Source organism: Neoarius graeffei, chromosome 26, assembly GCF_027579695.1.
Source record: "Neoarius graeffei isolate fNeoGra1 chromosome 26, fNeoGra1.pri, whole genome shotgun sequence".
Classification (NCBI taxonomy): Eukaryota; Metazoa; Chordata; class Actinopteri; order Siluriformes; family Ariidae; genus Neoarius; species Neoarius graeffei.
The window spans coordinates 10,194,496-10,209,198 of record NC_083594.1 but is presented as its reverse complement, the minus strand read 5'-3'; the positions used below and the strand labels follow the sequence as shown (position 1 = coordinate 10,209,198).

The window sequence follows — 14,703 nt, the reverse complement described above, 5'->3', positions numbered from 1 at the left end:
CTCGCCGGCCACGGGGCTCGAACCCGGACCTTCTTGCTATGAGGCGACAGCGCTAACCACTACACCACCGTGCCGCCCCAATGTGCAAGCATGGAAATTTATTTTCAAAAACAAACAAAAAATGTGCTATATTAGTCCCAACCCTGCATTTAATACTTTGTACAACCTCCTTTGCCAATAAACCAGCACGGAGTCTCTCCTATAACATTTTATAAGGTTGGAGATACAGAGCAGGGCATCTGAGCCCATTCCTCTTTACACAATCTCTCCAGATCATCCAGGATCCTCGGCCATCTCTCGTGTTCTCTCCTCTTCAGCTGACCCACGCGTTTCCACTGAGGTTCAGCTCAGGGGACTGAGATAGCCATGGCAGAAGCTTGATTCTATGGTCAGCGAACCATTTTTGTATTGATTTGGACATATGTTTCGGATCATTGTCCTGCTGGAAGATCCAAAGACGACCCAGTTTTAGTTTCTTGGCAGGAGCCAGATTCTGATCTAAAATGTCGTGGTATTTCATGGAGTCCATGATGCCATGGAGCCTAATGAGGTTTCAAGGCCTTTGGAGGAAAAACAGCCCCAAAACATCACAGAACCGCCACCATATTTTACAGTTGGGATCGGGTTCTTTTCATTATAGCCATCCTTCTTTTTACACCAAACTCACCTTGAGTGCTTATTGCCAAAAAGCTCTATTTTTATTCCATCAGACCAGAGAACATGGTTCTAGTTAAAGTTGTAGTAGCGTTTCACAAACTCCAGGTGCTTATGTTTGTGGTTAACTGACAGAAAAAGCTTTTTTCTGGAAGCTTCTAAATAATTTGTTGGCATGGAGACAGAGTCTGATGGTGGTTTTGGAGACTCGGGAACCCTTAAGATTTTACTTTTTCTTGTAATGCACCAACAGTGATCCTTGGGGATTTTATTTATTTATTTATTTATTTTTTGCCTCTCTTACCCTCCTCCTTACTGTACATGGGGACAAAATAAACTTGGGTCCTCTTCCAGGCAAGTGTGTAACAGTTCCAGTTGGTGTCCACTTTTTTATTTTTGCCCTAACAGTATAGCCTAGTAAACTAGACTCACCCGCCTAGCGGCCAAAAATATTTTTGCCTACGAGTGGGTCTAGCCTCGCACCATATAAACAAAAACACCCCGGGCATCAAATCGTGCCCGCCAATCACAACGCAAGGTTTTTGTTTGGATTCTTTGGGCGGGCTTTTGCAGGAGTGACGACAAAGCTGCGCGACGCTGGAGAAAGCGCAACAGGAAAGATGGCTACGGCTAGTGAACAGCGCTAGTTTGACTCCGCTTTGGAATCAGTTTTAGAAGAATTAGACTTGGAGTTTTCGTTGAAACATGAGCAGGAAGAGGCTCTCCGCTCATTCCTTTTCAAGAAGGACGTTTTCGCTGTTTTGCCGACCGGCTATGGCAAAAGTCTGATCTACCAGCTGGCTCCGCTCGTAGCCAAAAGGATGGGGCTAGTTTGTGCAGTATGAAGAATTAATAAACAGCTTTGAAACATTACTTTTTGATTGTTTCTTATTTTCCCGTTATTTTAAATTTAAGGGAAATTATTTCACCAAACACCACTAAATAAAAACTCTCAAAAACAGTTTAAGCAAACCCTTGAAAAACACTTGGAAAAAAAAAATGAGTGTATGTTAAGGATGTGGTACAGACTCCAAACTTGTGGTCATTATCTCCAAACTTCTTAATATCTAGAACCTGTTTATTAATTAATACGCATTTTGAAAAATTATTTATTTCAAGGCCTCCCCCACTGCTTTCTGTCGCTCTGACTACGTCACAGTCACTGTTGCGCTGATTGGTCAGAGCGTTGGCCTATACGCACAGAGACAGTTTGAAAGACAGCGGTTTGTTCCTCCCACACCCGTCGGAAATGTCTACGGATCGAGGCCAGACTAAATATTCACATTTAGTCTGGCTTGCCAGGCTACTAACAGTACAAATTGACATTTTCAGTCAAGTACTTATTTTTTTTTTACAACCATTCCCTGACTTATGAAGGTCAACACACTTCTCCTTCATTTGATTTGTGTGTTCTCTTATCTTTCCCATGTTGATGGATGACTTATCCTGTGTCCGAAATCGCTCACTCGTTCACTACTCCCTACATAGGGAATTATTATATAGAGGACTATATAGTGAGCTCATTAGTAAAATGAAAAAAAAAAAAAAAAAAGCTTTCGGACACTATTCCATCGCGCTGGTATTTACGTCATTACTGTCGCACAATTAAAACGTGCCAGATCAGTCGGCTGGTGGGTTTTCAAAATAATAAATACATGCATGTATTTTTGTGATAAATCCATATTATACTGAGCGCATTTCCCACATTAATCACCACAAAGTACCTGCATCTTTCATTTTTTTTTTAAATCAAGGCTGAATACTTTCTTCTTTGCTGCTGCCTTTTATTAAATCAAATTTGAGACTTTTTAATTTGATTCCTTTCAACGTAACTGCAATGCATGATGGGATATATTGTTTGGTTAGTGACCATCGTTGTACACAACTTTTCGTGATGCATTGTGGAATACTTTGAGTGCACTATATAGAGTGTAAATAATCCTCACTAAGGTTTCGGACAGCACTACAAAATGGCGTCCCCATTATATAGTGCCCTATATAGTGAGTAGGTAGTGATTTTGGACACAGGGAGGGTAAGGGAATTTGGCTTCTGTGTCACCTCATATTTGTTCCCCAGTTAATCAGGAAGTCATGGATTACAGCTTGAAAGTTCCTACACATTTCAATCAACTCAAAAATGGGAAACATGCTTCAGTGACATTGTGTTCAAGATCATTTCCAGGGGTGCCAATAATAGAGGCACGTTTAAAAAAAATATTTCATGATGAGGGATTTGTTTTCCTGTGAATAAATTTATTTCAATTAAAAGTTGGATTTTTCTTTTTTTTTTTTCCAGTGTGAGATGAAGCGACTTCACTTATATCTTACTACATAAAAGTCAACTTTCATGGTGTCATAAAAATTAATTCCACACAGCAATCTCATCTCATCTCATTATCTGTAGCCGCTTTGTCCTGTTCTACAGGGTCGCAAGCAAGCTGGAGCCTATCCCAGCTGACTACGGGCGAAAGGCGGGGTACACCCTGGACAAGTCGCCAGGTCATCACAGGGCTGACACATAGACACAGACAACCATTCACACTCACATTCACACCTACGGTCAATTTAGAGTCACCAGTTAACCTAACCTGCATGTCTTTGGACTGTGGGGGAAACCGGAGCACCCGGAGGAAACCCACGCGGACACGGGGAGAACATGCAAACTCCGCACAGAAAGGCCCTCGCCGGCCACGGGGCTCGAACCCGGACCTTCTTGCTGTGAGGCGACAGCGCTAACCACTACACGACCGTGCCGCCCCACACAGCAATCATTCAACATAAAATAACTTAAGCAAGGTAGAGCTATAAGGCAAAAGGTTACAAAGGCCAAACCAAAAATGTGACTTAGGGTGTATTCAGACCAGGAAAGCTCGATAGTTCACTTGCTTTGGTCCGAACCAAATGTTTTTTTTTTTTCATTTTGGTGCGGTTCGCTTTCACACTGTACATTTTAGTAAGCGGACCAAAATCTGTCAACAAAGCCACGCGCCCTGAGGTCGTTCAGCTATTGGTCAGAGACGACACGCGCACAAAGCGTTAAGTTCAAAAGTAGTCATGGAGGCTTTCCGTGCTGTTATTCTTTTTAATGTCATCAAAGCTATATGTTTTTTCCAGTTTTTACTGTTTTCACAATTGTGCGATTACTATGCTGTTGTACAAGTAATTTATCAACGACGACTTCAAAGGGCAAGGCGGCTACGGAGGATAGCGCTGATGAGCACACATCATGTTGTGACAGTTCTGGCTCTTCACGCAAGACGGAAGAGGTATGTGTCGGGATATTCGCCTTATCCATCGTAATAGATGAATTTCTTTTTTGTGTCGCTAGTACCGCCACTTTTTGAAAGAATGTCCCTGATTTTAATGTAGGTCTGACGGAGTTTCTTCACTTTTAGCCGACATTGTTCTGGGGAGCGCGTGAACCCCTTCTCCTTCATTTTCTCACTGAATACAGCAAACACGTCGGCATTTTTGTGTGTTCTCTCCAAAAGCTCAGATATGTGGACATCTGCCCATATATCCACAAGGGTACGCGTTTCTTCCTCGGCCCACGTTTGCCCCCTACTCATTTTTTGTACTCTGTAGTCTAGCCTACCACTGGTCTGAATGACTGAACGACTGTTGTAAGGTTCCCTTGACAACCGAAACAGTGTTTGCACTTTGCGGTGGAGTGTCAAGACTCTGTTTCCCATAATGCTCGACAAAAGACGGAAGCTTCCGAGGTACAAAAAAGCAAAACTGTCGGATTAGGTCCGGTCTGCTTTCACACCTCCAAAAGGTCCGCACCAGAGTTCCTTTGGTCCGGACCGAGTCCGACCTTGCAGCTAGGTCTCAGTCCGCTTGTTTGGTCCGGACCAGAGTTCGGTGGTTTGTATTCAGACCAACCCAAAAGGTCCGGACCAAGGGAAATTTGGTTCGTTTGGTCGTTTGGTCCGGACCAAACAACGTAGGTGTGAATACACCCTTAGAAAAAAAATACACCAACAAATTTGTTGAACGGGACAAGTGCCATGTCCATGAATGTGGATGTCAGTTAAGTGACCTAATACATTCTCCAACCTTACCTCACCTATCCTCCTCGCACCTCGTAGCACACAGGGCCTCCACAGAGTATGTCCACCTTTCCCGGTTGGCTGCTACCGCTCTCACTTCCTCCCATGAGTCCAAGCCCGCCTCTTTCCTTTCTTTCTCGACTCTACATCTCTATGTGGTCTTAGGTTTTCCTCTAATGCCTTCTTTACTGATAAGAAATGTGATGGATTTGTAACTATACTAGAAAGGCTGTGCTTCCCTTCCTCAAAGAAATGACCAATAGCATAGCACTGATGGCCACTTTCTCCATCTACCACTATGAATGTTTTAACAGTGAAGAATGAGCTGTCAGTTCTGACACAAACTGTGTGAATTCCTCTTGGTTTCATGGTGATATGTCAGACAGTGGATAATCTCACCACCAACGATGATCCTGTTGTAGAAGTCTACAATCTGCCACTCTACATGATGAGCAATACTGTGCATAGCAAGATAGTTATCCTGCGCTATCATTTTTCTTTTGGCAGATCTGAGAACCTTTATGTTCCTTTGCAACATAATGTCTTTTCTTCTCGCTTTCCTTTACTGTAGTCAGTCTTTCACGTTTCATTCATGTTCTCCATTTTCCTCTCTTGTTTCAAATTTGTATCCCACAATGCCTTGCACGAACGGGGAAAGCCCACCACGTGATGCATGACATTGAATTGGGTCATGGTGAAGCAGGAAAAAAATAGTGTGGGCCACGTGGCCCTAAATTCAGTAATTGTTCTGTTTAAAAAAAAACTGATAAAATTGGAAGTTTGTGATTCGAATTCAGTAGCTTTCGGTCCACTACACAAAAAGAATTGGGTATCAGGGAAAATCATTTTTATGACCTACACTTGAACAATCTGAGAGGCAGTCTACCTTTAATGTTATTCACTTCACCTGTGAGTGGTCATAATGTTATGGCTGATTGGTGTAGATTATGGTGGTGTAAGTGGTTAGCATGGTCGCCTCATAGCAAGAAGGTTCTGGGTTCGAGCCCAGTGGCCAACGAGGGCCTTTCTGTGTGGAGTTTGCATGTTCTCCCCGTGTCTGCATGGGTTTCCTCCGGGTGCTCTGGTTTCCCCCACAGTTCAAAGACGTGGTTAGGTTAATATGGGATGGCCTTGGGCTGAAGTGCCCTTGAGTGAGGCACCTAACTCCCAACTGGGTGCTGTTAGCATAGCTGCCCACTGCTACGTGTGTGTTCACTGTTTCAGATGGGTTAAATGCAGAGAGGAATTTCACAGGCGTGTGATGAATAAAGTTGGTGGTGTTCTTCTTATTAAACACGTCTGGAAACATTTAAAAAACATGAACTAAATCTTCATCCTTAAAAAAAATATCCACTAAGGTCATTTTATCATCATCCATCCATCCATCCATCCATCCATTTTCTACCACTTATCTGGATCCTGGTCATAGAGGTAACAGCCTAAGCAGAGTAGCCCAGACTTCCCTCTCCCTGGCCACCTCCACCAGCTCTTCTGGGGGAATACCGAGGTGTTCCCAGGCCAGCCAAGAGATGTAATCTCCCCAGCGTGTCCTGGGTCTGCCCTGGGGTCTCCTCCCGGTAGGACATGCTCAGAGAACCTCCCTTGGGAGGTGTCCAGGGGGCATCCTAACATGGTGCCCGAACCACCTCAACTGACTCCTTTCGATGTGGAGGAGCAGCGGTTCTACTCTGAGTCTCTCCCGAATCGCCACCTTAACATGATGGAGGGGTTTGAATGCCTCAGGGATTCTAGAAGCTATGTTGTCGGGGGCATTTGCCCTGGTAGGGTCTCCCAAGGCAAACAGGTCCTAGATGGGAGGTCAGACAAACAGCGCCTCAGAATGACCCTTATGAGAGGAAAAGCAGGTATCTGAGTGCCCTCGCCTGGACCAGGGATAACGGGGCCCCACCCTGGAGCCAGACCTGTGGGACTGGCTCGTCGGCAAGTGCCTGGTAGCCGGGCCTATGTCTGTGGGGCCCGGCCGGGCCCAACCCGAATGAGCAACACGGAACCACTCTCCTGTGGACCCACCACCCGCAGGAGGTGCTGTAAGGGTCCGGTGCACTGTGGATCGGGTAGCAGCCAAAGGCGGAGGCCCTGGTGTACTGATCCCCGGATGACAAAACTGGCTTTTGGGATTTTATCATCATATTATATCATATTTATATCATAAATTAATAGCAGGGAGGAAAAAAAAAAGAATAAAACCATGTATTATCATTGATCATATCTACGCTTGAGACTCAAGGAAAAAGGAAGTATTTTAAAAAAGTGAGAAATAGTAACATTTCTTCCAGCTACTTTGCTATTTATTTAAATCCATCTTTGCTAAATTGGTTGTGCAGTCAAGCCTATTAGTAATGACTTTTCTTAATTTCCTTTAACGGAGCACTTCAAGTATATAGCGAATGATCATCAGGCCGTTAATGTGTCACATGTGTCACTCTCTATTGGCTACTTCAGTTGTCATAATAAAGTCTCAGTCTAATAAAACTGAACTGCCTCGTCATTTGCTAACTTACAGATGCATAAATCTACAAAGATGATTTAAAGTGAACAGAAGAGCCGCCAAATAATTCCTGCCTCAAAGATGAGACCACTAACTTCCCCACAGCCATTGTTCTTTTTCTTTTCTTTTTTTTTTTTGCTTGGTCTGAGATTTCTTGCTTTTGGCAGCCAATGATCGTTACACTAAAGCAATCTGCTTGCTTGATTTCCCTGAACAGTGAGAAAATCCTGCACTTCTGACAGTGACGTGCTCACGACCAGCTCGCAGCTACTGAATATAGGCAGAAAATAATTACACCTGAAAGCTGCAGAGATATCGCTAAACAGATGGCTGGCTCAGATTTCAATGAGGGAAGTTAGTGCACCTTGTGCCGAGCATGACAAAACAGCAAGGAAGCATAACAAAAGAAAAAAAAATGCCTCTGAGGAAGTTAGGCAACATTGTACTGAACAGATATGAATGTTCTTACCAATAAACAACATCCCAATTTACAAATTGTGACTAAACAAGCACTCAGTTATAAAAAATGGTAAAATTATGATCATGTATTTTAATTACCCATAAGACCTGATGTCACACTCAAAATGACTTTTTCTTTATTCATATCAAAATTGACCAAACTTCTTGTGTACGCAAATTTCTTAGTGCTAACTGGAGTAAAAACAATCATTCCATTAACTGAGAAAGGTGAGCTAGCAAAGAAATTCGCACTGAGGTAACAAACACTATAGCACTAAATGCAAAAGGTGAGCTAATAAAGGAATTAGAGTTAAGTGAAGTAACACATACACTCTTCTTTTTAACTTATTGAGAAAGGTGAGCTAACAAAAGAGTTAGTACTAACTGAGTTAACACAGACTAAGGCATTAGCTAAGAAAGGGGTGGTAACAAATACTATAGCACTGACTGAGCCCATGTTTACATTAGACCGTATCAGCGGATCATCAGATTAACGTTTTTAAAACGATTTGCGTGCACACAGCAATACCAATACACGGATACGCTCGGCTCCGCAGGCATCCTGTGCTCCAAATCACTCCGCCCTGAACAGCGAGTGCCCTCTGGAGGGTGCGCACTCCGGCCTTGCGCAGCTCACAGAGCGCGCGAGTGAAGTGAACAAGCAGTTATTCGGGACTGAGCCGCTGTGTGTGTGATCCCAGCGCATATCACTTACCACTTGCAAGTGGAAGGATGGCAAGCCTAAAGACAATCATAACTACACAACGGGCAGTATTTGCATCAGTATTTGCAGTATTTTCATACTTTTATACTCTTTAATGAAAGGTGATACAAGGCGGAAGTCCGCGCCATTTTTCAGCAGTCGCGTCACATGACCAACGCCAGCGAATCAGGAAGGTGGATGTCACAATGACGTTGTCCAATGAGACGCCAGCTAGAGCTCAGCACAGCGTATCCGCGTATTCTGAATGTTTACACAGCACCGGAGCTGACACGATCTGGATTGAATACGTGGACGCTGGCGGATTCCCGTTTCCCGGCGTTTCCAGGCGGTTTAATGTAAACGGACAGTGCATCCGCGAAGAAAACGAGACAGATACGGTCTAATGTAAACGTAGCCTGAGAAAGGTGAGCTAACAAAGGAATTAGCGCTAACTGAGGTAACGAATACTATAGCACTGACTGAGAAAGGTGAGCTAACAAAGGAATTAGTGCTAACTGACGTAAGAAATGCTTTAGCACTAACTGAGAATGGTGAGCTTGTAAAGGAATTAGAGCTAACTGAGGTAACAAATACTTTAGCTAGGGTGACCAGACATCCTGGTTTTACTGGGACAGTCCCGATTTGGGGTTGTTTGTCCCGAGTCCTGACAAAAGTCTGTCGGGACACGGATATGTCCCGGTTTTCGCCACTCGCGACGTTTGCGATTGAGCAGCGTGGGACTCATTAGCGGAGAAATGTCTGCATTTACTATTTTGATGAATTGACAGGAATCGCAAACTTTCCTGGTTACTGCCCCCTGGCCCTGTGGCATGGGTGTTTATTTAGCCACATTATTCCAGACAACAGAACGTGTTGCCATGCAACAATAAAATAAACATTAACTGGCGCGAATGTTCTTTGGCTAGCAGCAGTAATGCCGAAAAGAAAATGTACCTTTTCCAAAGATTTACACAGCACCTACCCCTTCCTCCGAGAGGTGCAGAACAATGCGCACGAAGCCTACTGCACACACTGTAAGTGTTCCTTCTCCGTAGCCCACGGTGGTAACGCCGATATACGGGATCACATTAGATTCACTCGTCTTGTAAATATATGTAAGCTAATGCATTTTGTTTAGGGTGGGTGGATTGACAGTCGCCTTAGCTTTGTTCCTGTGCTTTGTTCTTGTACTGAGTTGGGTAGCCTATGTTGCAAATGATGTGCGCTCCTGTGGGGGCTTTCCTCGGGCTGTCGCCCCTCTCCTCCTTTACTGCTGTTTTGTTTGAGTATAGATTCTCAAATCACTTGTCTCTTTTTTGTTTCTGTTTAACATACCATTCTGACAGTTTGGCCATATTGCTGTGTTGAACAGCTTGTTGCACCTTCCATTAAAGTGTTCACTTTTGTACACATCTTGCTTTATTCATTCAGTTGTGGGGAATGGTTAGTAAGGTTGATTCTGACCTAGGCTATGTTGAGGTCACATATCTACTTTTTAAGTTCATGCTATAGCATACATGTCAACCTTTGGTCAATCAAACCTGTATAACCAACCTCCAAAATCCGTATTTCCCTTATAAAATCCTTATAAGATGCAAATTAAAATAATTTACCTAAAATTTGAATGATAATTAACAATGATATATCCAAGTTACTTTTTTATTCAATATTAATAACAATAAACTTTCAGAATGAATACAAAGCTCCAATGTTTGACAAAAACACAGTGTCACTCTAATGTTCTGAATTGTACTCCATGACAGCTTTTTTAGCAGTCTGCACCAATACCTCACGAGGCTGCACGTCACAGCAAGTGTCTGTGTTGATCTTCCCAGAGTGCCCATTCAGAATCTTTTCAGTCGCTAGTGAAAGTCGCTCAGGTGGAAATACGCGTTTCAAACAAAATGTTACTTCCTGGTTGGCGGGATTCTCGCAATGTGGTGTGCGCATGATCAGAAGTGGAACGAAGTCTCGCTACCACAAGATAACGCGCGATTTCATAAGACTCTTTACTGGCTGTTTGTGCTTTCTGTAGTGTACAGTACATTTGTAAATGCTATGCACTCTTTTATCATCGTGGGAATTGATTATAACTCTAAATAAATATTGAAGTTTTTTTAAAGAATCCGTATAACTTTATTTGTACGCCCATATACTACGTTTATTGAATCAAATCCGTATAAAATACGGACATTCCGTATAGGTTGACATGTATGCTATAGTGCATACAATTTTAGAGATATACCGTAGCCTACATGTGCATATGCATTCTTCTTGGTGTTCTCACAAACAGGTGAAATAAATCAGTTTAAATTTGGCCTATGGACATAGCCTGGCCTATTCTCAGCCGTTACAAAATCTGTTGTCTGACCATAATTTAACTGATCTGTATACCACTATGCTACTAGATAACAAAATGCCTGTTTGTTTTATTTCATGTGAGATGTTGATAAATGTGAGCTTCAACAAAATGATAAAAGCACCTCTCTGAGTGTCACGTTTACGTAAAAAAAGGTGTGTGTGCACGAGCATGGTCGCGCGCAAAAGTGTCCCGGTTTCAGACTAGGGAAATCTGGTCACCCTAACTTTAGCACTAACTGAGAATGGTGAGCTAACAAAGGAATTGGCGCTACCGAGGTACCAAACGCTACAGTGTCAACTGAGAAAGGAGAGCTTATAAAGGAATTAGCGCTGAGGTAACAAATACCATAGCACTGACTGAGAAAGGTGAGCTAACGAAGGAATTAGCGCTAACTGAGGTGACAAACAGTATAGCACTACTACATTTTACTAAAGCAAAATGAGGCATTATGTCCTTTACTTTAAAGACAGCCACATATACAGGCTAAGAAAGAAAAAGGACAGAATTGACTGCCCATAGTGTAAATTAATGGCTCTGTGAGTTGAAGACTGAAACTTATCTGCAGTTTCATTCCCCTCTGTTACCCCCAGGGTTCGTACCTGGAATCCTTGCACCATGATGCGCACGGTGTCTCCTACCTTCGCCCTGGTGGGGCTCATGGTAAGTCTGGGACCTTTAGGAGACGCTGTGGAGAAACAAAGATGAGAGGAAAAACAGATCAGATATAATTCAGTGTAAATATTAAAGAGCAACACGAGCGTACATATTATCAATCACGACTGAGTCGCGAAAAACAGCAAAGTTTGATGTCTTGATCAGAGTATCTTTCCTAAAAGTGACTGACAGGCTGTGAAAAAATAGCTAAGAGAAAACAATGAAATATATTTTTAACAATTTGTACACAAATATACAGTATTATATGGACGTGAGTGTTTTACTGGGAAATACGCCGCTTGTATTTTTCATACGATCTACTGTACATCTGGGACATGGAGAACCAAAACCGTGACATAAATCTCCTTATTTTTTCACGGTGCAGTTTCCGTCAAATCCTACGCTCTGATTGGCTGGCGAACGGGTCCGTATCCTACGATATGGACCCCAGTTACGGACCCCGGTTACGGACCCCAGTTACGGACCTCTGGCGACTTGCTCGTTCACAACAACAAACATGGTGGCATTTTTTGCCAACATTTATTTTTTTTTTATAAGATTTATTTATAAGATTATCAAAAATCTTATCAATTTTTGCCAGCATTTCTCAGGAAAATAGCATTAATTTTACAGCATGGATAGCGATAACGACAGTGTTCACAGCGAAAGCGAGTTTTACTACCCTGAGGAAGAAGAAATAAAAGAAAACATTTCAGGAGAAAGCTAAAAACCTCTAACTGTTGCTAACGCCGAGCAAAAACATGGCTGAATCCTGAATGACTCAATTTTGTATAAATAGGGGACTACATAGGCGGCAAAATGTTTTTTTTTTCCTGCTATGGAAGTGTACTTGTATACCGAGGAGGAAGCAATTTGCATTACAACCATGAATGAGGATTCAAAATGGCGGCTCGGCTCGGTTCTCCCTTTCGGGCGCTCTCGTTTTCTGTTAGAATTTGGTAAAGAAAAAAATTAATATATTATTTACCAGCTTAAGGTCGGTCCGTATGGTGAAATAACGTGACCTCGGCCTTGAATACTGACCTCGGCCCAGAGGGCCTCGCTCAGTACTTTCAAGACCTCGGTCACAGTATTTCACGATACGGACCTCCCAGCTGGTAAATAACATATATACACATATATATATGTCACTCCTGAGAAAATCGATGAACTATTTTGATAAATTTGGGTACTTTTTGTTTGTGAACGTGTGTATATAATAAAAAGAAAATCACATGTTAACTTGAAGATATGACGTTTATCTTCTCGTGTCAAATAACTCACATTTTTCATATGAAATACAGTACATCGTGGATCTGAGTGACATATTTCCCGATATTTCACTCCGATGACATCACTCCCAATGTTTTCCCGCTGTCTAGGTGCACGTTGTCCAAATGGCGAACCGGTTCAAAATTAAAATTCTTTTGATTAACTTGTGCAATTGTTTTGTGGATGTGTCCATATAATATAATGAACATTACATGGTAGCACAAAGTTATGAAGTTTATCTTCTCATGTTGAAAATATTTTCACCTCTTCTCTCTGCTCACGCATGAATATGTTCACCACTCGAAGATAAACTTCATATCTTCACGTAACCATGTAATATCCTCCATATATTTAACAGTTATTCCATAAAATCGAGTCGTACATGAGCTGATAGCCGATGAGGCACGTAGCACCGAGTTGGCTATAAGCCATGTACAACGAGATTGAGTGGAATAACTGTTTTATTCTTTCAACAATCACTGGATTTTGAAAAACAGAGCAGTTTTATTTTTACTTTTTGCAACTTGATACAAAACGTCCGAAAAAATCATTTATGCTTAAAATGTAAACAAATCGGCGAAATGACAGTAGCAATTTGTGAAAAATGTGATAATTCTTGAAAAATAAAAAAAGATTAGTTCTTTCCATCAGCTACTTTTATTCCATATTTTGTTGCTTTTTTAAAATATTTTTTGGGGGTCTTCTTTTTTTTCGGCAGTTGGCAAACCAACTTAAATCTGCATTACTGCCACCAACTGGGCTGGAGTGTGGAACAGGAGACATGGCGGGGGGGCCTGTATTATTTCAGCTATTTCTGTTTCTTTTAAATACTTGATCAGAATTTTTGCGGTTTTGTTTTTGAGTAGAGTTTTTATTTTGTCCTCGGTTGGTTCAGCAATGCATTCTGCCATTTTGTTTTTCTCTACTCATGGTATATGAGCTGATAGCCTAGTAGTAGAGTAGCCAATCAGAGTGCACAATTACTCATATCCAGTGAATGTGGATAGAATAATTGCTGTGATTTGCAATGACTTATTGGAAAGTTACCAGAAAACAGCCATAAAATTTATTATACTGTAATTTTATGGTCAGGCTATTTTACAGGGATTGACAACTAAAAATATATATATTTTCCAGGTTCCTTTAAAAAAAATGACTCTGAATATTTGACTCTGATCCTTAAAATTGAATTGAGGTCTGTTTTCTAAAAAATAAAAACACTCATATTCCCACACATCTCCCACACAAGCGATCCTTTTTATCTGATATGAACATGGTCTATGGGCGAGGTTCATTGACACAAAAAATTGTCTATCTGGCACAGAACCATTTGCTTTTCAGATACAAGTACACTCATCTTTCCAGCACAAACACAAAATGATGCTGTAATCATTTGATTTTATCTCAAAGAAGCACCAAGGTTCATGTCTGTGCTTAAATTGTTGTGGGTTTTTTTTCTTTAGCTTAAGCTTCAATCATCAGCACGTTGACCTATTTTCACTGTAGTTAACAGATTCCTGCAATACCCACAATGCAATCAGACAACCTGCTGAGAAGGATGTAGTGGGATTTAGCCTTCACTTTATTTCTACCTTAAGAGAGTGATGCAGCGGAGCTTTAACAATTTCATCAGTCTAGCTCTTTCACTTCTGTTTCTGTAGAATCTGCTCAAACTCTGCTTCGAAAAGTTTCACTTTCATGCTAATACAACTGTCAACAACATTGCATTCATCATGTCATAGATCGCTAACTCGTAACTCGGTGCAACTACAGTGGGGCAAAAAAGTATTTAGTCAGTCACCAATTGTGCAAGTTGTCCCACTTAAAAAGATGAGAGAGGCCTGTAATTTTCATCATAGGTACACTTCAACTATGAGAGACAGAATGAAAAAAAAATCCAGAAAATCACATTGTATGATTTTTAAATAATTTATTTACAAATTATGGTGGAAAATAAGTATTTGGTCAATAACAAAAGTTCATCTCAATACTTTGTTATATACCCTTTGTTGGCAATGACAGAGGTCAAACATTTTCT

The 14,703-nt window shown here is 41.7% G+C and overlaps 1 protein-coding gene across 1 annotated transcript in view; it reads right to left on the bottom strand.

The window, feature by feature from the left end:
* Positions 1-14,703, bottom strand: part of igsf21a (immunoglobin superfamily, member 21a) — a gene marked incomplete at its 5' end in the record, with an annotated part of 652,865 nt that overhangs the window by 19,871 nt on the left and 618,291 nt on the right. Inside the window, one exon of the mRNA XM_060909758.1 lies at positions 11,339-11,424. Coding sequence (XP_060765741.1) covers positions 11,339-11,424 — 86 coding nt within the window. The remainder of the gene's footprint in view (positions 1-11,338; positions 11,425-14,703) is intronic.